This window comes from Corvus moneduloides, chromosome 1, assembly GCF_009650955.1.
Source record: "Corvus moneduloides isolate bCorMon1 chromosome 1, bCorMon1.pri, whole genome shotgun sequence".
NCBI classification, from domain to species: domain Eukaryota; kingdom Metazoa; phylum Chordata; class Aves; order Passeriformes; family Corvidae; genus Corvus; species Corvus moneduloides.
The window spans coordinates 75,745,428-75,772,442 of NC_045476.1; the positions used below are offsets into that span (position 1 = coordinate 75,745,428).

Genomic DNA, 27,015 nt, shown 5'->3' on the forward strand with positions numbered 1-27,015 from the left:
GCCGGGGGCTCCATCGAAGCTTCCCGGGGCACAACAGGGGCTCTGGTCCGCCCTGTGCACTGCTGGCTGCTGACAGCCTGGCAGTCTCCCTCTTCCTCCCTCAGCTGGCCGGGACGGAGGCTTAAAGAAAAAAAATAAAAACAGAAAAAAACCTTCGGGGTTACTGGGAGGGGAAAAAAATTCCTCGTCATGTCTGCGGTGTCTACGAAAACGTCCCGAGAAGGAAGAGGAGGATCCCGCCCCCCAGGCTTCGGCGGAGGGGGTGGGCGCTGGCTCCGGGGCCGGGACCGGGAGTATCCCCCCGCCTTGGACGGGAGGGACCCTGCCTTCCTTCTGCGAGGAAGAAGGGGCCGAGCCACCCTGCTCCCCGCCCCGGAGGGGGTGAGAGCCGTCCTGCTCGGCGCCGGGGGCTCGGCGGGGCAGGGTGCCCGGGCCGTCCCCTCGCTGCGGCCGCCGTCTATGGGGCACTAGCGAGCCGCCCTCCAGCGCCGGGAGACGACGCAGCCCCGGCGGGCAGGGCTGGGCCGGGGGGCCGTGCGGCGGGTGGCACCCCCCTTCTCTCTTCCTCCTCCTCCTCCTCTTCTTCCTCCTCCTCCTCTTAACTTGGCCACGGCGGCGCGGGGCGGTGCGCTTCGCCCTGCGCCGGCGGCGGGGGATGTGCGGGCGGCGCCGGGATGGCTTCGGCCGTGTTTGAGGGCACCTCGCTGGTAAACATGTACGTGCGGGGCTGCTGGGTGAACGGCATCCGGCGGCTCATCATCAGCCGGCAGGGCGACGAGGAGGAGTTCTACGAGATCCGCACCGAGTGGTCGGACCGCAACATCCTCTACCTGCACCGCAGCTACTCCGACCTCGGCCGCCTCTTCAAGCGACTCCTCGACTCCTTCCCTGAGGACCGGCCCGAGCTGTCCCGCTCCCCCTTGCTCCAAGGTTTGAGCAGCCTCCGCGGGCCTGGCACTCGCTGCTCCGCGGGCGGGCGGGTTTCGGCCGCCGCCGCTTCCCCGGGGTGGCGGTGGCAGGGGAGGACGGGCGGGCGAGCGGTCCCTCTCGGCAGAAGGAAGCGGGGTGAGGAGCTGGAGCCGCTGAGAACCGGACGGGGTGGGGGGGCCGAAAAACTGCGGGGGCGTTTTGCGGTCGGAAACTCCTCCCGGGATGTTGAGTTGTGTTTCTCCTTTTTTTTTTTTTTTTTTTTTTTTTTTTGACTGTACGGCTGGAGCCGAGGGCTCCCGCAGGAAGGAGACTTCAGTATCGCTGCTGCTGTCTCCGGCTGCGCGGCTCCGGGTTAGGTTGGGCTCGGGGAGCAGAGGGGTCCCCGTTCGCGCTGCTCCTCTGCGGTGCCTCTGGGCTCCCCGAGGAAGGGCTGGGGGGTGGTTGTCAGGAAAAAGGGTGTAGCTGAAAAATCTCCGCATGTTGGTATGTTGTTTGCCACAAGGAGAGGGCAAAAAAAAAAAAAAAAAGGGCTGCGGCGCTTGCCAGGGGAAGGAGCAACTCTGGGAGCTGGCATAATTCCTCGCATAACTTCTGTGAAACGGGAATTGCACCAGCGGCTGTAGAGACCGTTCTCTTCCAGTTTCTGAAGCGGATTAACCAACTCAAGGGATGTTGCCCATGCTCAGGCCTTGCTGTGCAGAAGCAGGATGTACCCAAGCTGTCTTGGGGGTTTGGTTTAATTTGTTTAATGTTTGGGATATTTTTTAGATAGAGTTACGTGTTCTACTCTGAGGTATTTCAAGTATGTAGAGTGGTGAGGAGCATCCAGTCATCTGAAAATGGGTGTATGCCTGGCACTTCCAGTCTTCCCACTTGTTTGAGTTACCACGTAAATGGTTTGATTGAACAGGAGCGGGGGAAAGCCGATATTCTGCGCCTGGTTTTTTTCTGTGAGAGGATGGGGAAGTTTTCCCCAGCTCTCACTTAGCCTCTCACCTTGCTAGTGGGACCCCCCTGCAGAGGGTCTGCTTTTTGCTGTTCTCGGAACTGGGTCTGCACCGCTCATACTGGTGTAAACCCACCGAACTTCATTCCTGGGCCGTCCCTGGGTGACAGCGGGCTCTGTTCCCTGCCGGTGGCGATCTCTCCCGGGCTCACTCCCCAAGGATGTTTTCTGACAGGTGTTTATAGCGAGGCAGGTCTTTTTCCATGGTCCTGCCAGATCCCTAACCTCTGGTGATGGGCTAGGTCTGGGTTTTTTATATGCCTCACATGAAAAAGCTCGTACCTTTCCCTCTCCCACGCTTCCTTGTGTCGCGGGAGCCGCAGTCCGCTCCTGGCCTGTGTCGCCCGGCGCTGGGCTTTCCCGTCCCCGCCGCCGGGAGGTGGCAGCTCGGCCCCGCCGGCCCCGGGAGCTCCGCAGCCACTCGCAGGCCCCGAGTGCCCTCTGCAGACGGCGGGGATGGGCGCAAGGGAGCCGGGGCGGCCGCAGCCCCGCAGCCCCTGCTCGCCCCGGGGTGCGAGCGGGAGAGGCTTGCAGGGCTGGGTGCCGGAGGGGGGCTGTCTCCTCCCGCTTGGGTGCAGGCTGGGAATGGGGCTGTTCCTGAGGATGCCGGACTCCACCTCTCAGCCCTGGTGTGTGCCGGCACAAACAGTGCCTCATGAATTTCTGTTGCTGACCAGGGATCTAAAGTACTGCAAAAGCTTGTTACCCACCGAGTGTGTCCAACCCAAAGTACTGCAAGTGTGACTTTTAGTAGTGCTGAGTGGCAGTAAATTCTAAGCAACATGGCCTTCAAGTGTATGTGGCACCTGGGCCACGGCTTTTGAGGATATTTGGGTAGGTTTGGAGCGAGCCTGCCTGTAGTGTGCAGGGCACAGCACCTGCCAGAGTCACCGTGACTTAAAATTGACCTCCCAGGGTGCCGGTAGTCCTTCTTGTTGGCTTTATTGGGCTCTGAAGAGTAGCTTGGCAGCTGGGCTGGGGTGTGTGCTGTGTGTGGCTGCAAACAGACTCGATCCTTGGCCTCCTGCCCCTCCCAGTGCTCCTTCCCCACGTACAGGAGCCACTCCTTATCCTAAAGCCCATCTCATTCCTCAGCGCCTCTCTCAAACAAGCATGGTTCCTCTCCTGTCTCAAGGTCTGCCAGAGCTTTTGCGAAGTGTTAAACTCTTTTCACTTCTCTGCAAAGCATTATTTGTGCAGTTTGAGCCAGATGGGATTATAGTCCCTTGTACTGGCTTTACTTGACAGTCCCAGGTAGATACACCATTCATGCATGAACAACTGAAAAAGATTAACCATCCTCAGCCTGTGCATCTCAACCCCTGCCTAAAACCTAGACCCAGCAACCTTGACTTACCTTTATCTCAGGAACAGGTGCACTGACTTCAGTAGAATTGGGAATGAGCAAAGCATCAGTCCAGGATTTGAAAAATCAAAAGCTAATATAAGCAGATTATGATCTGTTTAGCTTGTTGAGGGGGTGGGGGTTAACTTTGCAACAGAGACAGAATAAAAATCAGGAGTAGTTTCTAAGCAATTACAGCGTGCGTCACAATTTCAGCAATACACTATTTAAAATTATGCTGCTCCCGCTCTAAAGAAAATTACTTTGCAGAGTATGCTTCTCTGCCTAGAGAGCACTTCATCATATCAACATTTTAAATTGGCTGGCCACAGCCTCTGATAACTTGACAAAGTCGAGTTTAACTAAGTGACACTGATGCAAAGCTTTGTATCACAGATTTGTATTTGCAAGAAAAGATTGCATGGGGCATGTCCAATCTTTACAAAATTCATGGGGTAAGCATGGTTAATGTCCTGTTTAAAGGCAGATGTCCTGCTCCTTACAGTGAAGCTCAATATATGGAACCCAACAAAAACAACTGACAAAAGCCCTTTCTTGTGTGTGTTAGCATTTAGTCATATACATTTGTGTGTATTTTTATGTATATACAAAGATATATGCATATGTATGTGAGTTTGTATATATGTGTGTGTTTCTTTTGGTCTTTATGAAAGAAGGTGAACATCAGCTGCGCCTTTTATCTGGAGGAAGTGATAAAGTGTTGCAAACCAAATTTGCATTGCATTGAAGGACTCCAAAGTCCCTACAGATTAGCCTAAGGAGCATTAAAAGGTCTAGCATTATCCTACAGCTCAGTCAAGCTGCAGTGTGTTACATTTAAGGGACACGGTGAGAGTGGAAGCTTGAGCTATTTGATGTTGTTAACTTTTTAAACGAAGGCTGGGGTTTTTTTATTTTAAAAAGTCAGCAATTTCAGAAAGAGTTGGTTGTTACCTTTATTGCTGGCTTCAGCACAGTTCATGCTGAGCAGGAGTGTGCTCCTTTTCTTGCTCAGCACGAGGAAACCATCCTCTACATTCCTTTCTTGACCCCTCATCCTCCCGGACTGGCTTCCACAATGCTCTCCCCTTCCTTATTTGTTGGAACTGCTGAGTGCTTTGAGATTGCAGAGGAGAGGATGGGACGTGTAGCTGTCTGCAGTGGCTGTTCATCTTAGACTTTCTTTGATGTGAGAGGAGGGGAGGTCCCAGGAGGGAGTATGGCATTCACATAGTCTGGTCTTGTCTTTGATAACTAATAAGAGCACGTGGTAGAGTGCACTCTCTGCATCTGGAGTGTACAATGATGCTAAAGGCCAAGGACGTTCAGCAACACAAGGCATCTCACTAGGAAGCTGGTAAACAAAGTTAGATACGTGCATACCTGCAGGGTGACTAAGGATAATTCACTGTGATGTTACCAGTAACTTGCTAGTATTTTATTTGTCTTTGAAATGTGCCTGTCCCTTGCTCTAGGCAAATGTACAAAACAGGATCACAAGAAAACACAGGCTCGTTCACTCCTGCAGTGAACACAGCCTAATGTTACTAAACTGTCTGTTTCTCTATGCAAAGTCTACCTTTGAATTTAAATCAGTTTTCATGAGAAAGGCAGAGTTATGGACTTAGAAGCTGACTTAAAATTGATGGAAATAGAAATAGTTGCAACAGACCAAATAGACAGCAAAAGTGAGGTATAAATCTGGAAAAGGACTCTTTCTCTTTTTTCCCCCTCCTATTTTCTCTAAATACTACTTGTGAGGAGGTCTCATCTAAGATTTATCCTAGAACTTGAGCCAGCTTCAATGCAGTCAGCAGTCACACACCTCACTCACCTCTGACTTCAGTGTGGGCAGAATCAACCCCTTAAGGAAGCCAAAAGAGCAAATTAGCAGCCTTTCAAAGTTGGGATTTGTTTTGCCCTTGGAGTGGCAGGGTGGATTTTGACAATCCTCTGCACTTGTTTGTTGCCTGTTATCAGAACAGAGGCTCAGATGCTCTTCCAATGTAACTGCTCATATTGTACCTATGTGTAGTGCCTGGTCCTGCTCTGATACTCTGAGCTGCCAAATCAGAAACTCTCTGACAGATTTCTTTTATTACTAGATGGGTCTCTCTTCCCGAAGTTCTCATTTTCCTCCTTTCTGTGCCTCTTCTGACTCATTCTACTCTGTCATGGCCATTTTTCCCCTTGATGTTCTTTCTGTTATTTCCTGTCTGCTTCTCCACGTTGCTTTCCCTGAGCTGCTTGCTGTTCCTTTTCTTTGCCTCCAGGTTCCCCTCAGCGGTGTGCTACCATCCATGGTTATCTATGGCTCTGCAGGACTCCTCTGTTCCCTTCCACCTTGCTGTCGCTCAACCTCTGTCCATCCACAGAAGTTTTCCAGTAGTGGTGGAGATTTCCTATAGAAACCTTGCACCTACTCGTAGCATAGAGGCAGTCACTTCATCTGCAGCAGACCTGAGCAGCCCCTCACAGAGGATCATTTTCAGCTCTAGCTCCAAGCCTTGTGCCTGCCTCTGGGGTGGCTTCTTCCTGCGGGAAGCAGGTGATCATCTGTTTTTCATGTCCCAGTGGGAAGCTCCTCCAGGCTTGCCATTGGAAGGACATGCACAACACAGAAGGCAGTTCCCAAAGAGCCAGCCCAGGAACATTGTTTGCTTGCAAATGTTGCATTCATAACTTAGTTTTCTATATGCTGCATTACAGAGTTGTTGTTGTTTACAAGGCCATCTGGGAGTGTGATTTATGAGAAGAGGGAGCTCTGCAGAAGCAGCATCGTGGTTTCTACAGACAGCAGCTGTTTCTCGGTGCTGTGACAATACAGATAAATACACTGCATCTATTGTGCTCTTTTCATTGTTGACATTGTCAACAGTTCATTAGTGGAGCTTGCTCAGAGCTTCTGTCTGGCAGACAAAGGATGCAGCTCTTGGTTATCAGGCTCTAGCAGAACTGTATAACCAAAATTAAGTTTGTGGCTTCTGGGTTTGTTTTTTTATCAGCTGAATTTCATGGTTCATTTGTAATGATGGAGATAAATGAAGCTGGCTGTGTTGTTATAAAGCTAGACACAAGTTGCCTTTTTGTGGTGAACAAATGTGTCAGGGAAGTTTTTGGTGGAAAGGAATGGAAACAAGGTGTGTTTTTCATGACATTTCTCACCTGATAAGAAACCAGCACTAAAAATGGTTGTAGAAGCTTGCATTTTCCATCAGGTTTTGACTGTTTTGTTCACTCTTATCTCATGTGTCTTTGACATCTTTTTCTTTCTTGTGGCTCATCAGGCATCAAGACAGGGAAGTCTGTGGGGAAAGCCGGTCTGCTGAGCTCTGCCACCAAGATGTGCCATCCCTTCCAAAGGTCCTGGGAGATCCCATAACTAATAATAGTGTGGAAACCCCATCATCTTGAGGGTCCGGATTTCTCTGCTTTTACCTTGCCTCTTTTCTTTGCATGGGTGCCTAAGTGTGCCAGAGTCCTCAGGTGATCATGGTGACAACTTTCACTCTGGGGCATCTCAGTTGGACAGTTGTTTGGACAGGACTTTTCCCCATCCTGCATCTGCTTCATATGAACTGCAAAAGAAGAAAGGTGTGGGCAGGGTTTTGAAAGCTCTCCCTCTTTCCGCATCAAACAGATTTATCTCAGTATCTTCCTATTTTGTTCCTCATCATTAAGAAGGGCAGCACAATGTGATAAATGTCAAAAGTCCACCTCCCTACACCCACCCCTCTTTTCAGCTCTGCTGTATCCTTTTAGCTGCTCCCTCAGTAATGCCACCAAGATGGATCTTGTCAATGATATTGCGTCAACAGCAAATCCTTTGTAAAACCTGTAGTGACTCCTGTCACGTGAAATGGATGAACTTCCCCGCAAGGGGAAGGGGCAAGTGTGTTTTCCCCAAGAGAGGGGTGTTGTAGAATTAGGAAAGAGGCATCAAAGAGGAGTTGCTAGAGCTGCCAGACTTAAGCCAGGCCAGTGCTGTAGCTAGCTCTAGGGTTCTGTCCCTGGTGACGAGAACCAGATGCTGCAGAAAACAGCATAAATAACAGGCAGAGACCAAAAAAGTGACAGTCCTGGTCTCTAGTAATTGAAGATCTAACATCCCTGATTGCCCATAATTATCTGCCCTTCTCTGGATCTTATCAAGTCTTTGGACTTGAAGGGATTTCTGTGGTGTTACTTCTGCAGTTATTGAAGAAAAGTTGTGTGAAACAGGCTTTCTCATCTGCTGGTTTTTTTTTTTTATTAATTTCCTGCCTTTACATACCCCTGGGTATTTCTTTGCCCTTCTAGCAACCTTTTATCCTCGTCTCCTCCATCAGAGAGGAGGCAGCTGTTAGTGGGAGCTGGTTTGGCCTTTTCAGAATCCAGTCTGAGGTAGCTAATGCCACAGTTATGCCAGGTGGCAAGGTTGAGGGAACACGTGTTTGCGGTGAGGAGGGATGCTACCTGGGCAGCTGCTAGGACGAGCAAGGTACGGTGGCCATGAAGCAGGGGAAAATGACAGCTGAAATGGTGTTGAGAAGAACCCAGTTCAGCAGAGGGAGGAAATAGGAGGCAGTGCAAAGGACCAAAACAGCAGAAAAAATGGGGCTGAGCTGTCTGTCACCTTTCAGCCCTGATCCATGTGCCAGATGAGTGGCCTCAGTTTCTGCATGTTTCTGTGGAGTATCTGTCTGTGGGTCTCTTTAGAAGTCAACTGGATATGGTCCCCAGTAGCCTGATCTAACTTAGGATCTGGCCCTTCTTTGGATGAATCAAATTAGACTCTTTTATTTAACATTATTCTGTGATTCTGGGTACCTTCTTTAATGACTAGGACCTTCCTTCTATTCCTCCATCTACCTCCTGGATTGTGTGTGTGCACAAGGGTTAGAACACATCTGAGGGGAAGGAGGAATAGGGAAAAGGATAAAAAAGTTTTAACATTGCAGTGTTGATAAATACTGTAACTGGGGAAAAGGAGGCACATCTCCCGTTGAAGTCTGGTCAGGAGAGAGAGAAGAGTAGCAGTGTCCCATGCAAGGCAACTTGTATGTCTTCCCTAAAGATTTGAAATCCTTAACTGCTGCTTGGGGTCTTGTGCACAGAGAGAAGGATGGACTCATGATCTGAATCCATAAGCCTCAAAACTTTCTTGGAGTGTAGATTAGCAGAACACAGTAGGATTTCTCTCTCAATTTATTGGTTACTCCTTTTTTCCCTTTGATACCTACTCTGCAGTATTCTTATAGGGAATGGAGAGAGGATTAGATGAGAGGGGCTCAATGCAACTTTAATCTTCATCTGCATACTAAAACACACAGCATTTAGGACTATTGGCATTCCATCTTGTACATATCTTCGGAAAGTACACCTCAGCTTCTGCTCTTGCTCAGCTTTCTGTACATATAGAACTGATTTTGAGAAAGTAGGGTATCTCTTCGACATCCTTTGCTCCTGTCCCTGACCATAAACAAGAAGTGTAAACCTTCAGATTGGAGCGACAGGGTTTGCCCACAGTTTGAGATCATGTGTACATAGTGACTTGTACATAGCAACATATCTCCAGAAAAACAGACTTGTGTGTGTCATCGTTGACATGACATAGGAGACTTGACTTGGGCATGAACTTACCCCTCCTTGGAAGGCACTAGAGGATTTTTGAGACAATGCTCATCGTGGACTCTGGCTGTCGGGACTGCTCTGTGATTTCATGATGAGCCATGAAGCACATGCAGCAATTCCTGTCCTGCTTCCTGTGCTAGAAGGACAGGGTGGATTATCTGTGGTTTTTAGGATGTCATTAGTTTCAGATTTGGTGGCTCACGTGGCAGTAATAGGACAGCCCTACCAAGGCTTGTGTGTTTACATCAGGAGTTGGCTCTCAGTTCGTTCTTCTCTGCTGCTGAGCTCGTTTCCTGCCTGTGTGCAGCTCTGGGCCCCTCTCCCACGCTGTGAGCCAGTGTGCCAGGTACACAGCTGCTGGCCTGCTCCCCTAGCCTCCTGCAGCTGCCCCAGCACCAGGGACCCAGGGCAGGAAGAATGTTACGGGCCTCTGGTGCTGCTCGTGCTGTACTTTTCCAGACAGGCTGCTCTGCGCAAAGTTGCTACCTACGCTTGGTCTCGAGCTGAAAGCAAATCCTTTTCAGTCTTAAGGACTCTGCCTGGGGCTCTTGATCTGGAAAGGGGCAGAGAAAATGTCGAAGGGATTGAATGAGGTCACTGACTATGTGGGCTGTGTACACAGCAGAACCCTGCTAAAGCAATGTTCCAGGCACAGGTGAGTGCCACCCTGGATTAGGCAGTGTCATCCCTCCTGTCACCCAGCCTGTTGGCTCCCCTGTGTGCAGGGTGAAGGAATCTCAGAAGTTTGTGGTATTTGGCAGCAGGGTTTGTGGTAAAAAAAGGAGCCAGTGGGACTCCAGTTTACCTCAAACTCTATAAACATAGGTGTATATAGCATTTAAATCACTTGAAATAATAGCTAATTGTCCGAGCACAGTATGGGTAACAAGGCAGAGAGCAAAGTTTTCCTGGGAGGAGTTTATGTGTGTTTTCCATTAGCAGTCAGACAAGGGCCAGAGCCGAGGAAAAGGCATGAGAACAGCTTTTCACCATGACCTCACTAACAAATTTCCCAGCTCTGAGCTCAGCTCTGTTGCATGACTGAACAAGTGAAGAAAAGACAACTGGTTCCAGGATACTGGTTACTTTACTGGTATTTTATTTTTATTTTACAGGAAACGGAGTAAGGGTTCTTGGGGAGTAAAAGCCCCAGATAGAAATACAGGCTAGACATGTTTTTATGGCCCATGGGCAGAGACAACAGCCTCGGGGCATTTTGTAGCTGCTGTATGGATGCTTCATATGTGGCCAGGGTGTCCCATGCACTCCAGATGCATCCACCTTTTGGTGTATTTGTGTCAGGGTTAATGAATGGAGGCAGTGCTGGGCTCTGTCTGTGGTGTCAGCTGGCATGTCTGTGTGTCTGTTCAGGCGTTTCCAGCGTCTGGAGAGCCCACATCAGTCTCTGGCTTTTTTTCCTCTTTCTTTCTGCCTCGACAAATATTCCAAACAGGAGAAAGAAGACAGGCAGGGGAGAAACCCCCACAAAGTGAAGAATAGGCCTGGAAACTTGGGTGCGGTTCTGTGACCGTTTTTTACACTAATTCAGATTCCTCTCAAACTTAGTATACTGCCTGGGTGAGAAAGGAGCCGGTATGGGGCATCCTAGCCTGCAGTCTCTTGCTTTTTCTGTGGAGTCTGCGGTTTCCTGAGGTGAAGCCTTTGACAGGAGTGGTTTGAGGTATTCCCTGCTGCTCACCTAACTGTGCTGGCAAAGCAGAAGCAGCTCTCTGTTGTGGTGTGGGAGAGGAAATGAGGTGCAGGGGAGGGTGGGAGCACCTTAAGCCAGTGTTGACACTAGAGACTTTACCTTGCGAAACCCCAGTGTTTCTCATGCACGTTGGTGCTGTGGTTGATGACAGCAGCCAGTTACAGAGTGCTGAAAGGGATGGAAAGGAGGGACCAGGACCTCCACTCCTCCTGGCTGCTTGGGCAGGCAGTGCCTCACTCTGGTTAGCGTGGCTGTGGGGTTGGGAGCAGTTCCTCGGGTTGTGGGATCATGGTCTATGACTAACTGAAAACCACAAGAGCATCTGTTAACTTTTAAAAACAGAGACTTGTAGAATTAAGATAAATGAGGGCCTTACAAATTTCATGGAATTGCAGAAGAAATTACAGGTTTAAAAAAATGTGTGTATATAGCCAGTCAAGTGGTTTCTGTGTGCTTGGGCTGTAGATGTACGAAAAGAAAGGCTTTAGCCTGGCCAAATTGAACTCCCTGTATGGAGAATTCATTTAAGGTCAGCAGCTTTACGCCCCAAAGCTGTGCATCTGTAATCATTAAGCACAGATATAGGAAGCTGTCCAGGCAGATGTATCACCCTCCTTCCTACGCTGTCTGCTTTTTGGTTTTGATATTACTGAAAGCTTCAGTAAGAAACAGTTTTTATGGTGTCAGATGTTACAAGTCTTCTGTGCCAGTTTCCAAGTTGGAGTGTGGGTTTGCATTGTGGTGTCTTTCCAAGAGGTGGAAGGAGATAATATACCAGGGCTGGAAATTCCTTGTGAATGCAAGAAGCTGTAAAACCTCCCACAGGGTGATCTGTGACAGTGCAACAGGCTGACAGCCTTGTCTGACTTCTTGGTGAAGCATAAAAAGGCCGTGTGGAGCTGCAGATGCTTTCCCTGATTACTAATGAGAGAAATCCTGACCGCTTGGCTGGTTTTCCTCATGGAATGAATGCTCAGGGTTGTTGCTGAGGTGGTTTAGGGTTTGTTTTTTTTCTTTTTCTCCACCTCCCAGTCTGAGTATCTTCATTTGTTTGAAAGTATCCCTCTTCCTAGTAAAATGAATTCCTGGTGGATTGGCAATGAGGTCTTCGTTTGCAAGGTGGGAGCCACAGCGGGGCAGTCTCTGCTCTGACTATATCAGTGTTTATGCAGAGTGGATCAAGACCATCAGGAGAAGTGGAGGCACCCTATGGCAGCTGGCATCAGGGTGGCTGGCTCTGTTTCCTCTGATGTGGGCTCCAGGAGGGCCAGCAGTGTGTTTCTAACATCATGGGTAGGTGTCTGAGCTGTGGGACCATTGGCAGCTTTTTTTTTTTTTTTAGGAAAGGTGAAAGCACTTTCATTGAAAATTTGAACTTGATTCAAATGTGGGATGGGAACATATTTGTGGAGGGGTGAAGCAGATCCACCTGAGCCTGCGCACACCCTGGAGTTAGGAGGATGAAGGGTGCTGGTCTGCAATTCATCTCTGTAGTGTCAAGCACAGCCCAGCTGATACCCAGTCTGTGGACCCATGCAGATGAGTTTATTCACATTTACAGCCTTTCAGAGAATTTCCAAGCAAAGCTACCTGACTGTAGTGTACACCAGCCAAAGCAAGACACACACCACCTTCCTTACATGCTGATATGCATTGCTCTGCTGTCAGCAGAGAGGCAGAGTTGTGCTGGGGTGAGGCAATAGCCATGCTGAAAATACAGGCAAAATGAAGGACTGCTGAGCAAGAGAAAGGCTTATACAAGCAGGCAACTTTTGTGGGACAGCTGTCAAGTAAACCCGGTTGCTTTGGAGACAATCTCTGTTTTATTTAGAGCTGTAACTGGAGGAGAGCTGACAGCTTACAAGTCACACTTTTGTCTGGGAAGTTTGTATGGGATTGTATCTCGTTGGTAGCAAACAGCAAGGACTGGTGCAGACTGAAACTGTTTGTGGATGTTGTTCCCACACTCTGCATGTTTGATGGCTCTGTGTTTGTCTTTTGAATAGGGAGATGAAGATACACTTACTTTAACACAATTGTAGTATATTGAAGTGCTTTCTCACAGACTGCTTTGCAGATTTTTAATTTTGATGGTTTTGATTTATTGTGTCTTTTCCTTTTCCAGCTTTTTGTTGGGTTGTTTGTTTGGCGTGGCTTGTTATATATAATAATTTCTCTTGTAGGTATTTCATTTTCATGGGTATATCCTGCTCCTTGGAAAAGATACACAAATGTAGAGGTTAAATGATAATTTGGTTAAGAAAAAGTAGATTGCAAATATCAGCAATAAAAGGCCCACTAGAGGAATGTGAGATTTTGAGGGTTTACTTCTCCTTACATGCCCTGTACATGTATATAACCTGTGCTGTATTTCCTTCAGTCTGCTAGAGGTGGGGGAAGTTATAGGTGCCCTGCAGGTTAGACATACAAAATATGGTGTTAGTGTTTAAGATCGCCATTCTGAGAAATTCAATATTGCATTGTAATGCATCATTCTGGATATTGGACAGTAAAATTTTCATCTTAATCCCTCCTGCAGCACTGATAATTCAGTGACTGATGATATGAAAAAAATCCTAACAGTGATCTTACACTTGAAGAACATGACACTGACCACTCTCCTTGGACCACTCATTGGGGCTTACAGTCAGAGAAATACAAAACTGCCTTTTGTTTAGCTTGTGTTTGTTTTTTCTCTCTTATCTGTAGGATGTGTCTTTCGGTTTTCTTGGGTTTTCTTTTGCTTTTTATTTACACACACACAAAAAAAAAAGGACGGATAATGGTTCTTGCAATCAGAAATTGGGCTGTTTATTTATCACTGCTGGAAATGCTGCGTAGTGAAACTGTGGGTGAGGGAGTAGGTGGTTCTACTTCTGCTTGTCTTGCAATTCCTACATGTGGTCATAAACAGCTGAGTTTGTGTCAGGCTTGCAGCGCTGCTTGTAAACTACACCCACCTCAGTTTGGGGTGCACACTTTACCATCAGTTGCTTTAAAAGACGTTTCTGGGAGGCATATTTGAGGTTGTTCCACATCTTCCTGTGGGGCTGCTTCTGGCTGCTGAAGTGTGAGTAAGTGTGCCTTTGTTTATGCTTATGATCTGTTTACTTTGTTTCTAGGGCTCATCACAATAAAAGAAGCCCATGATATAGAAGCCAGACTTAATGAAGTGGAAAAGCTTCTGAAGACTATTATAAACATGCCCTGGAAGGTGAGTTAGCCAAGCTCCAATTTAGCCCAGCTTGACTCCTCCCTCATGGCGACATGCACTCTCATGCAGATTAGAATATGATGGGCAGGGTTGCCAAACTCTGAAGGAAGCAGCAATTTATTAACTTGGAAAATGTTGAGTGCCAGAACTGTGTAATGATGCCTCTAAGCTGTCGCTTGTAGTAAGTTTTTCTGTCATACGATGAAGGGGTTGAAATGGAGAAGAGGGACAAAACAAACTACAGGTTAAAAACGGATGTCTTTTTTTTTTATTCCTCTCTTTTTAAGTATTCAAGGTCTGAAGTTGTCCTCACATTCTTTGAAAGATCTCCTTTGGACCAAGTTCTAAAAAATGACAATGTCCATAAAATTCAGCCAAGCTTTCAAAGTCCAGTTAAAATATCAGGTAAGAGTTGTTAACTTCCTGCAGTTGACAAAAGAATTACAGAATGAAAATTAATTTATTTGCTGTTCCCATTATTACTTCTCTATCAACAATACAGTTCTCAATAGTCTGCTATATGATATAGACTCAATATAGTTCTCAATAGTCTGCTTTGTGATATAGAACATATAATTAGCCTTGATATACTATGCAACGTGCATTCAGGCACTAAAGTGGCAGGTGAAATGGGAGGCTGACAAATGCAGAGCAGTGAATGTGAAGAAAATGCAGTCCTTACTGCATATCATCACTTATGATAGTGCTGTTACCACTTAAAAAGGAGATTTTGAGGCTATTGATACAGTTCTGTGGAAATGTAAGCTTGGTGCCTAGCAATGGGCAAATACCAGCAGTGAGACTTAGATTCTATTACTAGAAAAGGAGGGGGGAACAGAGGAGAGGAGCACAACCCCATCTTGAATACAATATGCACAATTTTGGTTTCTCTACCTCAGGGTATAATAGAATTTAAAATTATACAAATAAAAGGCGAGGATCTAAGTTGTAGAACAGCTTCTCCAAGAAAGAGGTTAAACAAAGAGGGACACTTCATCTGTGAGAAGAGATGACAGACAGGGGTATGATGGAAGTCTACAAAGCTGTGAATAGAAGGAGGTCAGTTACCCTGTACCTCTCATGAAAAAAGAGCTATAGTTATCCAATATCACTGACGGACAACAGGCTTTAAACAAACAAAAGCAAGGTTATAATATTGTTTTGTTTCCATACAAAGCATAGTTAAGGAGTGGAACTCATTGTCATAGGATATGGGGAAACTGAAAGCAGAAGTGACTTCAAAAGGGAGTTAGACAAGCAAGTGGAGGAAAAGTACATTGAAACCTGTCACAGGTGGAGACGTAGGAAGTTCCAGAACCACAGATTGCTAGTGGGCAAAGTGCAGAGCCTGTCCTTGCCTATTCTTTTAGCCTTTCCCCTCTTCATCTGCTACTGACCGTTGTCAAAAGGCCTGTGAACTTCTGGTGTGCCTGGTTTTGTATTTCTATACTGAAATATTTTGTTTGAGCCTAATGGCAACTGCAGGTTTTGTGTCACCAGAAGAGCTTATTCAGAGTTAATTAAAGTGAAATACTACACAGTCCTCCAAGGTTAAAGTGTCTGGCAAGGAACTGGTATCAGTTTTCTTTGATACTAACATGCCAAAGGTGTAAACAGTGGGGTTTAAGGCTTGATGTCATACACAGGGTAAACAATTAGTAACTGATCCTTAGCTCTGCTTCTAAATGAATCTGTCTTCTGTTAAAAAAATATTCCTTTAATTGAATGGAAGATGGTTTATGAGTATTGTGTAGCACAGAGCCTCAGTGAGAAGTGTGGTCTTGCCAGCCTGTCTGGGCTGGTGCCTTCTTGTAGGGTGCCCCAAGCCCAGGCTGCAGTGCAAAAAACAGCCCCCAGGGCCACACTGCAGGTTTGATGCAGGTTTGACTTCCTGGGTACGAGAAACAGGAGCCAACATGCTTATCTCGTGTTCCACCTGTGGCTAGGGAGGTTTGGATGATGTCTTCAGTCAATGTGGAAACCTTGGGTAAAATTTCTCTTGTGTATGCTCTTGCCATTAGACATCTTCCAAAAGCTGCACATGGTCATACATTTTACTCCTGAACCAAGAAATGTTCTCAGGACAGCCACTTGAAAGCACATTCATGGGTTTTGTCTGAAGTATGTTGCTACTCTGTGAGACCAGAGCTGCAAAATGGATCCTAGATCCTGCCCGTTATGAAATGAAGGAACTACAAACTAAATACTTTAAAAATGTTTCAAGGGGTGACTGCTGTTGGTGTTTCCTTGCTCTTGTTGGAAACATCAAATACCAAGAATAAATGTCTTTGGAATTGTGTAGGTTACATGCTGGAGCACTGCTCTGGTTTGGGGCTTTTTGCTGTGTGGAATGCTTTCATACACTTTTTGGGAGGGTGTGCACCCCATCAGGGGACATGTACTCTGTGTGTGCATGACTGAATATGACACATGGTGGGTACAACAGAGAGAAGACAGTCAAGATGAACCTCAATTCAGAGCAAGGGGGCCTGTCTGATGGACAGAAGTTAGCAGCAAAGGGAGCCCTCCTGACAGCCTGTATGTAGAGGAGCTGTGGAAACTATCTCAGCTGAATAATAGCATGTTTTAATTCTAAATTATTGTTGGTAGTGATGAGCAATACCTAATTAACTGGAGGAAGATTCTCCTACCTATGCAGCCATGCAAAAGCATCTCGTGGTAATTAATTTTGTCATTCAAGTGATTGCTGCCATTAATGCTAAGAACATAGGTGGAAATTTGATGTTAATTGGTATTTGCCTCATCTGGATGTTGCACACTGGAAACGGTTCAGTATCTGGCAGTGCTGTCAGTAGATGGCAGTAAATGATAACGGGTAAGGCAGTTCATGCAGCAGTGAAACGCTGTTCCTCTTAGGTCAAGTCAAGGACACTAGGAAAATACTGGCATTCCTGTTAGTGCAGCTTTCTACCTGGCTTGTAGTCTTGGAAAAGCAGGCAAAAATGTTTTTTATTCTCTGAAAAAACAAATCCCACATGGTCGTGCTCAGAGTGGAAGTGATGGAGAAGAGAGAAAGAACTGCCCTCTAAGATGAAAACTGAATTTGAATTTATGGTGTAAATCTTATTTTACATATATGCTGGCTCAAGATGAGTCATGTGAAGTGTGATTCTGCTGGGGTTCAGTGTTTTCACAACCCCCAAATGTATTCTGCTAAAGTGAGTTGCAGTAAAATACAGACTGAAAGTCAAAGATGGCTCTCAAGAAAAATATGGAAGTGAGTTCTGGCTTTACCTTAATGTAGAAACATGTAAATGTTAAAAAAAATTACCTCCTCTCTCCTGTCTCATCTCGTGTTCATTATATGAACTGTTTATGTAGCAGAAATTTGTTTGTGTGTTTTCTGCCTACCATATTTTCTGCCACAGACTAATTTTTTTGTTGTGCTGATAATGCAAGGCTGTAACAGAGGGTCATAGTGCCATGAGGCAGACCAAGAGTTATCCTACTTAAGTCAGTACTGATTTTTTTAAAAACGTGCATTTATTCTATTCTGGTGGTCCTAGCTTCATCTAAAATTGTGTGACTGAAAGAAATCCTTGTGACTTGCCTAGTTTGACTTTCCATAGCACAGATGTGGATTAACTTCTCATTTACATCAAATACTATTCTTTAATTATTAATTCTCCCCATGGTAGTAAGTAAGTGGAATTAGGTATAAATTTTAGATATTCTGTATTGGAGGCTTCTAACACTGTGAGAAACAAAATAAGCAGGGTCAATGGCAGTGCAAAACATGGTATTGCTTTACATGACTTAGAGTTGGTGATTGAATTATCTTGTAAGGTCACTTTTTATTTCCCTTTTTATGTCTTCTTTATTTTTGCTTAACTGGCTTAAGCCTGGGACTGTCTAAGAAAAATACAATTATGATTTGGTAGTGGTAGTTGCTTCAGATGCTTTGTGTCATGAATTGATTAGGTGAATAAAATTGCTTGAGCGCTGGCAGCTTGCAGATGTAAGAAGCTGTGAAACCAACCCTTCATTCCTGCTTTCACGTGCAGATTTTCAATGTCATGCACACATCTAAGTTCATAGCCATGTCAATTACATATGATACACAGTTGTTTTCCAGCTTTTTTTTTTTCATCTTGTTTTCTTTCTTCTCCCGACAGAAATCATGCGATCAAATGGATTCTGTTTAGCCAACACTGAAACCATAGTCATTGACCACAGTATACCTAATGGAAAAGAGAAGCACCTGGATGTAGATTCAGCAGAACATTTGTAAGTGGAGTTTGAGCAAGAGCAATGCTGTCACCTTCAGATAAGCTGTAGCTTTCCCACCCCCCTAGCAAAATGTTATTGTCTGTCTAGGAGCAAGACTGGTACAGCTGTCATCCTGACTGGTTAAAGGTTACTGAGCCTGATTGCTTACACTTCACAGCAATTTCCTGTTAAAGTGGATAAAATGAGATAATGATTGATCCCAAAGTGCTCAAACCTCTCTGTATGAAAAAAGAACTGACGCTGCCATAGGGGTGCTGCCAAGGGAGAACAGAGTTATTTTGTCCTCTCATGATTGTGATGAGAGCTGGTTTGAGGCCAAACTTGGAAACTCAAACATCCTAACAAATGGCATATCCTGCTACAAAGGGTAGTGGGATGTTTGGGAAGCAAAACACTGTCCTCAGAGGGGAACACATCCCTGAAAGTAATTGAACAAAGGTCAGCAGCTGCTCACCTAGGACTTGGGGTAGCATGTGTATTTCCTTAGGGGAAAGGCAAGTTAGACTGCTCTTATTGGTAAGTTCTGCTTCCTAATATATGTAGGTATTCTGGGGTCAGAAACCTGTAACCAGGAGGGCTTTTATGGCTATAAACTAAAGCACAAGAAGTTTTACCTCAACATGAGGAAGAACTTCTTTATGTTGAGGATGGCAGAGCACTGGAACAGGCTGCCCAGGGAGGTCATGGAGTCTCCCTCTCTGGAGACATTCCAAACCCTCCTTGATGTGTTCCTGTGTCACCTGCTCTGGGTGACCCTGCCTTGTCAGAGGGTTGTAGTGGATGCTGTCCAGAGATCCATTCCAACCCCAACCATTCTGTGATTCCTTGATTCATGTAGGTCTTAAGTCAGTGACCGTATTCAAACATAGGTATTGATGGAAATCTGCTCCTACAGATTTCTGTCATACCAGGTGATACTTCAATGAGCTTCAGGTAGTGAAGCATTTAAATATTTTTGGTGAGGAACATTAACCTACTTTTTCATTAGACCAGTAAAATTAAGGAAACAGAATACTATAAGCCTTGATCTTTGAATGCAGTGATCTGTCTTGCTATATTTGAAATGTGGTGATTGCCAGTCTATAACAAGGTTTAGAGCTTGGCAAGACTTTGTCAGGGGCTGGAGAGTATCTCTGGCTCTGATATAATTTCTTGAAGTCTTTTTATTAACTTATCACTTAGTGTTTTGAACCTTGACCTTGCTAACACCATTTAAGCTTATAAGCTTGTAATAATGAGGCTGAAATGGCACACTAGAGGTAATTCTGTAAGGCCAGTACCTGGAAATTATTATGTTATAGTTCACAGTGGATCAGTTTTTGTACTGAGAGACAAATCATAGGAGAAAATTACCAAAGAAAGCCTTTTCCTGCTTTAATTGACTATTAAAAAAAATTGATTAAAAAAGTATTTATAACTAGCTTTGATTTTAAAAATGTGCTCCAGCCCAAGCAAAACTTACCTGGCATCAGAAACTGCAATCATCTAACTGTCATCCCATTAAAGTCAGAGACTTTTAAGGCCAGAAAATACTAATGTGATGAAAACTGAATGGTAGGCATAGCCTCCCAGAAAATGGTGGAAGAAATTATTCTAGGGCAACAGCGTGACTTTGTGCATTTGTGGTTTAACTTTCCAAAGGATGTGAAATCAAGAGTCAAGAAGCTAATAAATTGCATGTGTGTGTTTTATATGGTGCCCTAAATTTTCCCATCCTGCAGCTGTATTTTATAGCCAAGCGGTAATAGCCAGGAGATAATGGAACCAGTGTAGCACAGCTGTTTTGTAAAAATTGAACCTTCTTCAAAAGCAGAAATTTTCTATACTGTTGGTTTAAATGTATGTTATTAGCCCAGAAAGGAAACTTTCAAATCTGTCAAATCCTATGCTATTCCTTTTTGGTCTCAGTAAAATTGGATTTATGGTGTGTTCTACCCTGAAATCAGAGTTAATTCCTTGTAGACTTGATATCTTCAGACGGGAAATTTTTCCTTTCAGCTGCATTAAACTCTTTATGACTTCAGGGTTTTGGCTGCTGCTGAACTTGAATGAGACATTTTGCAGAGCAAACCTGTATTTTTCGGGAAAAAGTGCTTGAAGCTTCAGCAGGAAGTGCTCATTCCCTATACTGGTTAGCTGTGGTAGCCTGCAGTGCTACCTGCCCAGTGATCCATCAGCTGAAATGTCTCATATTTGTTGCAAAAGAAACCACAGCACTTTTCCAAGTTGCAGTTGCTTACTCTATTGTTCTGAAGTAGGTATTTTCTGCTTCCTTCATTTTCTCTCTGATTTTAGTTGGCAGTACACCATACTGTTGCAAAATGTGGTGAAGCCAGTGTGCTCAGCATGCATGTGGCATAAATAGTCCTTCTCTGTGTGGCTCTTGGAGAGTAGTCTGAAGTTCCTTTGAAAGAAAAAGGTGGTAAATAAATGCATTTGAACTTCTGCTTTGGTTTTGTTACAGAGGTACCTTTCTCTGCCAAGACTGTTTGAAATTCCATCTTCTAGGCCAGCAGCAGAGTCTGTGGCATTGGATAAGCTTCCTTTTAGGCAAATTTGCTCCAGTACCTGAAGGAGGCCCGCAAGAGAGATGGAGAGGGAATTTTCATGGGGGCATGTGATAGGATAAGGGGGGAGCTGAAGGAGAGTAGGTTTAGATTAGATATTAGGAAGAAAATCTTTAGATGAGGGTTGTGAGACACTGGAACAAGTTCCCCAGGTTGTGGATTCCCCATCGCTGGAGGCGTTCCAGAACCAGGCTGGATGGGGCTCTGCACAACCTGGTCTAGTGGAAGGTGTCCCTGCCCATGGCAGGAGGGTTGGAACTGGGTGATCTTTAAGGTCCCTTCCAAACCAAACCATTCTATGATTCTATGATATGTATATCTTTTAAATACTTCCAGTGATGCTGACTCAACCACTTCCCTGGGCAGCTTGTTCCAATGCTCGATAACCATTTCAGTCAAGAAATTTTTCCTAATGTCTAGTCTAAACTTTCCCTAGTAGGACTTGAGGCCCTTATTTCTTGCCCTGTCCCAGGTTACCTGGAGAAGAGTCCAACCCCCCACCTGGCTACACCCTCCTTTCAGGCAGCTGTAGAGAGTTATAAGGCCTCCCCTGAGCCTCCTCTTCTCCTGCCTAAAAAACCTCAGCTCCCTCAGCTGCTCCTCATCAGACTTGTGCTCCAGACCCTTCACCAGCTCTGTTGCCCTTTTCTAGACATGCTCCACCAGCTCAATATCCTTCTTGGCTGTGAGGGGCCCAGAACTGGACACAGGATTTGAAGCGTGGCCTCACCAGTTCCAAGTACAGGGGGACAATCACTGCCCTGGTCCTGCTGGTCACTATTTCTGATACAGGCCAGGATGTCATTGGCCTTCTTGGCCACCTGAGCACACGGTGGCTCCTGTTCAGCCGCCGTTAACCAGCACCCCCAGGTCCCTTTTTGCCTGGCAGATTTACAGCCGCTCTGCCCCAAGCCTGTAGCTCTGCATGGGGTCACTTGTGATGCAAGTGCAGGACCCAGCACCTGATCTTGTTGGCTTCAGTCCATCAATCCAGCCTGTCCAGATCCCTCTGGGAAAGCCTTCCTACCCTCCAGCACATTGGCACTCCCACTCAGCATGGTGTCATCTGCAAACTGACAGGAGGTGCACTTGATCCTTTCATCCAGACCATCAATAAAGATATTCAACAGGACTGGACCCAAAACTGAGCCCAGGAAAATGCTACCTGTGAATGGCTACCAAATGGATTTAACTCCATTCACCATCACTCACTCTTGAAGCCCAGCCACCAGTTTTTTATCTAGCTAGCCTGTTCAAGCCATTAGCTTCTATGGTTGTTCCCTTTTCTTCCTGGTGAATCTGAGTAGCAAATCTCATGCATTATCAGAGGCTAAAATGATGAAGAATTTTGTCTCACAACAGAAGAAATAGGCTCTTGCAAAAGATGGTGTGTCTGTCAAGGTACTTTGAGGAAAAAATATTAAGGGCAGCAGTTTGGACATTTAGGAATCTGCAGGTCCATAATAGAGCTGCAGAGTTTGAGAAAAAGACCTGTTGGTAACAGCACAAAAACATCTTGACTGTTGGTATTGTATACAGCTGCTGACTGTAGTAAACAGTCCTGGTTTATTGAGTTTGGTTTTGTGTGAGCACTCTAGAGCAGTGCTTTGCAGACTGCTGTGCACACACTTCGTTTTTGGTGGCAAGAAAAGCTTCCTGCTGAACCACAGCATCTGACTTCCACTCCTTTGGGCCTCACATTCTGCTTGTAGTAACCTATCAGTGAGGCTGGAGAACCACAAAATCTGTAGGTTATTTCAGTCATGATAATGTAGCTTTATGCTGACAAGAGAAAGAGCAAAATCTGAATAGCCTTCTTGACTCCTCTTCCGCTTTCTTCACTGTCTGCCCCACTGGTATTTCATAATCTGTTGTTTCTGGATCACTTGAAGTCCATAAGACAGCACAACGTGATCTGGGAAGTGTTTGCAAGATACCAAGTCAACTCCCTGGTGCACACGTTCCCACACACGCAGGCAAGCAAACAGCCTGGAGGGACTGGAGGAATGAGGGTAATAAACGTTCAAAGTTCAGTCTCATTGCTGTTTCATTTAAAGTGAAGAGCAAAGCATCAGCACCACAGGAGAAAATCCATGAGTTTCTGCTCAAAAAAAATGTTCTCTATTTTGGTTCTCATAGTTAAAAAAAAAAGAGATGAGAAGGACCAGGAAGGAGTATGGAAAAGGTAGAACTGTGGCCATACATTGCAGGATGTATAGCTTAGGCTATCCAATAACCCATGATGCTTCTAAATAAAGTTTTGGGAAGAGATGGGAGTGGAAGACTTACCTGTTTACCCTACCATTCTTCTTCAGGTCCTCTGAAATACTTCACTCAGGAAACCCTCAGGGTGAGGTTAGAGGGATGTCTGCAGTTTTTTCACTTATCTAAAGAGTCTAACTAGTTTATGTGTGAGATGCAGTTTTAAATATTAATTCTTTTAAAGCTCATCTGTTTATCTGCCATTCAGAGAGCCGAAGTAGGCCAGCTAGGTTGATAAAGGTGTTAGAGACAGATGCTAAAAGTCACACTAGGTTATAATTTCTATTTCTATCTTGTGCAATTTTTCAGTTTCTATTTCCTTTTATTTCTCACTCTATCATAGTGAATGAAAGTTCTTTTAAAGTATTAAAGAGAAAGTCTGAGAAAAAGAAACTTTACAATTCTTTAACCCCCTTTTAGAACTGAGCTGAAATTTAGTTTTTTGCCTGCAGTGACTGCCTTTAAGTATTAGGCTATCTAGGAAGAAGATGATGTTTCTTACTGCAGAAATTCAAGCCTTCTTGGAATGGGAATGTGTGTAACTGAGAAAAGTGTAGATTTTAACAGCTTGATGCCTTCTGGCTGAGAGTAGGTAAGAGACAGTGGGTAATCCTTGCAAGAGTTCAGGTTATAAAACAGGTGTTGGGAAGTGGGGAGGAAAATACCAAAACAAGTGAAACTAAATTTGAGAATCTCTTTATATTTCGAGATCCTTTGCTTGTCAAAACCTAAGTCTTGTACCATGGGAAGGATAGCAAGACCTGGAGGAAGGACGCTATAGCCATTTTTCCTACCTGTGTTAGACACTTGGCCTCTTACAAAAGCCAAACCCAGAGAAGGTGCCTGTGAAGTGAAAGGCTGAGGGTCCAAATTCAGATGGGAAACAAAGGCAGATTCCTTTTCACTTTTTAAGTGAGAACTGAGGCGTTTTGTGTTGTTGCCACATGCTGTAGGAACAAAATAGAAGGATGTGGACTTCAACTGCGTGATTCACTCTTCCAAGACTCACTTGCTCGCTCCTTCCTTCCTTCCTTCCTTCCTCACTAGTAGCTTTGAAAATCAGGGGTGACAAGATTACTTGCTTGCGTGCACCATGGTTCTCACTGGCCCATGGTTTAGTCATAGCCACATGATTCTAGGAGGAGAAGGAGGTGTGGATGGGATCAGCTCCAAGTACTTCTCCTACTCCCTTAGTACTTTTTTTCCAATTCCATTGATTTTCTAAATGACTTAATGCCTTTTGGTGGTTTTTTTCATCTCTCCTTAGGTTTGAAAGTGTTAGTGACTTTACCTCAGAGCTGGAAGACAGTGATGATCCAACAGCTTATGTCACCAATTTGACATACTACCACCTGGTCCCATTTGAGACTGACATTCTGGACTGAGGCTGCTCAGTGGTGCAGTCAGCCAGCGTCCAGCCAACCTCTTCGTCCATAAGCTCTGCTATCTCGGCGTTGCATCTCTGTGTATAAGGCTGTGCAGACAAGACCAACAGCAGGGAAGCTGCAGCAAGAGCACCACAAAGCTGGTTTTGTAGTGTGGTCCTCTGTTGTGTGTTATGGAGACATCTAGTAAGGAGTTATCTGCTTTGCTGCTGACAACAAACTCACTTTCTGTGAAAGCAAGGCAGTAGAGGCTTCCTGGGGATCAAGGAAATCTCTGCTATGTCCATGGGAATTGCCACCCTGATGCAGCTGTAGCACACTGTCACCCGTGCTCCCTGTGGTGCAAGTTGAGACTTCCCCTTTTAGGATACCACCAGGAACTTCCTCAGATGGCGTGACCACACTTTTTATGCTTTGTAAACAGGAAGACAAGCAAACCAGCTGAACTTTGCCAGTTCCCTCTGCAGTTGCTTAATGGAGGTCTCGTGGGTCGCTTTTTGCTCAGCTACCGGATGATTGGTGCCTTACACGAGATGTCAGAAATACCACTGAGTGCCTCCAGGAAACAGAACACACGAGCTGACAGCTTTACTTCTTTTAATCATGGGCTTTTGTATAATCACTGAAAGGGCGACTGCTCCTTCCTGGAATAGTAAAGCAGACAGCAGCTGGCGTTGCAATGAACTGTGCATGATGTTTGGGTACCCGGATGATTTCAGAAGTCTGAAAGCTAATGGGAAAGCTGAGCTGCTCTGCTAAGAAGGGTCAAGGCTATGGCAGGCACTTCGATAATTTTTTTTTTCATGTGGACCAGCGTATGTGAATGGTGCTTACAGATGTTTACATCAGAGAGATAATTCCCTATGCATATTTCTTCCCAGAGGATGGGAAGGAAGACACTGAGATTTATGTTGTGTTTGGACTGAAAAGGAATGATAAGCTGCAGTGTGCCTACAGTGGTAGGAAAAACAGTCTCTCCATTGCCACCCTGTCTCAAGGAGTCTGTCCAGCTTTCTGAGATCTTCCTGGAGGGGTCAGCTGCAGGCCTCGTTGTTGTGTAATGCCACAGATTTCAGCACAGATAGGACAGCGGGAGCAAGAGTGGGATTGGACCCTGCAGCCTCTTGACTGTTGAGTAGTGCAATGTTAAAGTCTCCTCGGGGTCTCTCCCTGGCAGAGCACCCCAAATTCCCGGCTCTCATTGTGAGTGCTCAACACTCACCAACATGACCTTTCATCGAGCTTTTTGCCATCCTTTTGCAAATATTAATTTGAAGGGATTGAAATGGGAAGAAATGCATTTTTGGACATGTTTCCTGGAAAAGAGGCTTGCTTGGTCCTGAAGAAGCTGATATAACTCCCTTCTGCAGACTTTTTGTTTCTATCTATAGAATAACAGTCAAATGGAACTTGTTAATGTAAATAATAAATTATTGAGAATCCTAATTCTTTTACACAGTATGTTTTTAAAATATATTTTAATGAAATGAAATAAAATATAACTCACCTTCAGTACATTTCTGCAGCTTAAAACAGTGCCTTCTTTTTGGTTTTTTTTTTTTGGTCTTGTTTTGAGTACACTTTCCCAGACATGTCAAATCCTCTTTCTTTTCCTCCTAGTTTTTGAAACATGCTGAGTAATAGCAATTTCTATGCTCCACATGTTACTCATACTGGTGTGTATCTATGTGAAACTTCTCTGCCTAGCTGTTGATCTTGGGTCTAAGTGTATGTGGTTTAATGCCACTAAGTTTAGTGGAGGATTTCTGTATTTTCAAGATCATCAGTGAAATCAAATCTGGCCATTATTCTGTTTGAAAATAAAGCAAATTCTTATAAGGTAAATTTCTGGAATAGAAGGGAATATATTATCACTCACTCAAAGACTTTCTGAGCAGCCTCTTGTATTAGAACTGGGAAGGTTTTTTTATTTGTTTTACTCCCATTAGTTTTAATTCTTCTGCCAGTGCTCTTAGTTAACTGTGATGAAGTAGAAATAGCATCTGGTAGATGTGTATTGGACTGGATATTGGAATATTTTATTTCAATTCATAACCTTGCTGTCAGCCTACCATGTTGCTTTGGGTAATTCTACTTCATCTCCCTGTCACTGAGTTTTCCTTGACTAATATTTTGGAGAACAGCATCACTGGCTTTTGATGCAATGTTGTCCCCATCATTCATTTGAATTTTCCTGTGAATTATTGACCACATGGTAAATACTTCTCTTTTAAAGCACTTTAAATTGCATGAGTTAAAAAATAAATAGGTAAATACTGCTAATTTTAAAAATGTACAGCCACATTCCTCAAATGAAAGCCAGCCAGGCTGTGTGCATTTCCAGTTTCTCAAGCTGAATATCAGGGCCCCATGAGGGTCAGTGGAGCAGGGGCTCCCATGGGGCTGTCAGGGCAGAGCTGGGCAGCTGCAGCCTGTCCCAGCACCCTGCCAGGAGCAGGGCACCGGGCACTGGGGCAGCATCAGGCACCTCACTGAGGATGGGAGTGGGCCAAGGACAGGCCAGGACATGGGTCTGCTCTGGGGAACGGGAGAGCAGCCCTGCTATGGTATTTCTGGGGCAAAGCCTGATGGGCTGGGAGGGCTGACATGGGGTTCTGGGCCATGAGTAAGTGGGGGAAACCCAGGGGCCATTAGGGACCTGGAACCCACAGGCCCAGATGCTGGATGGCCAGGATTTTTGTTCTGCATGTTTTGGAAGTACATTTATTTT

At 45.2% G+C, this 27,015-nt stretch overlaps 1 protein-coding gene across 1 annotated transcript; it reads left to right on the forward strand.

The window, feature by feature from the left end:
- Positions 1-276: 276 nt before the first annotated feature.
- On the forward strand, positions 277-25,801 carry PXDC1 (PX domain containing 1). Its single transcript, XM_032116435.1, has 5 exons — positions 277-930; positions 13,728-13,819; positions 14,107-14,224; positions 17,956-18,067; positions 24,167-25,801. Exons 1-5 carry the CDS (start codon positions 675-677, stop codon positions 24,282-24,284), a joined length of 696 nt encoding a protein of 231 aa, XP_031972326.1. The 5' UTR covers positions 277-674; the 3' UTR covers positions 24,285-25,801.
- Positions 25,802-27,015: the final 1,214 nt, after the last annotated feature.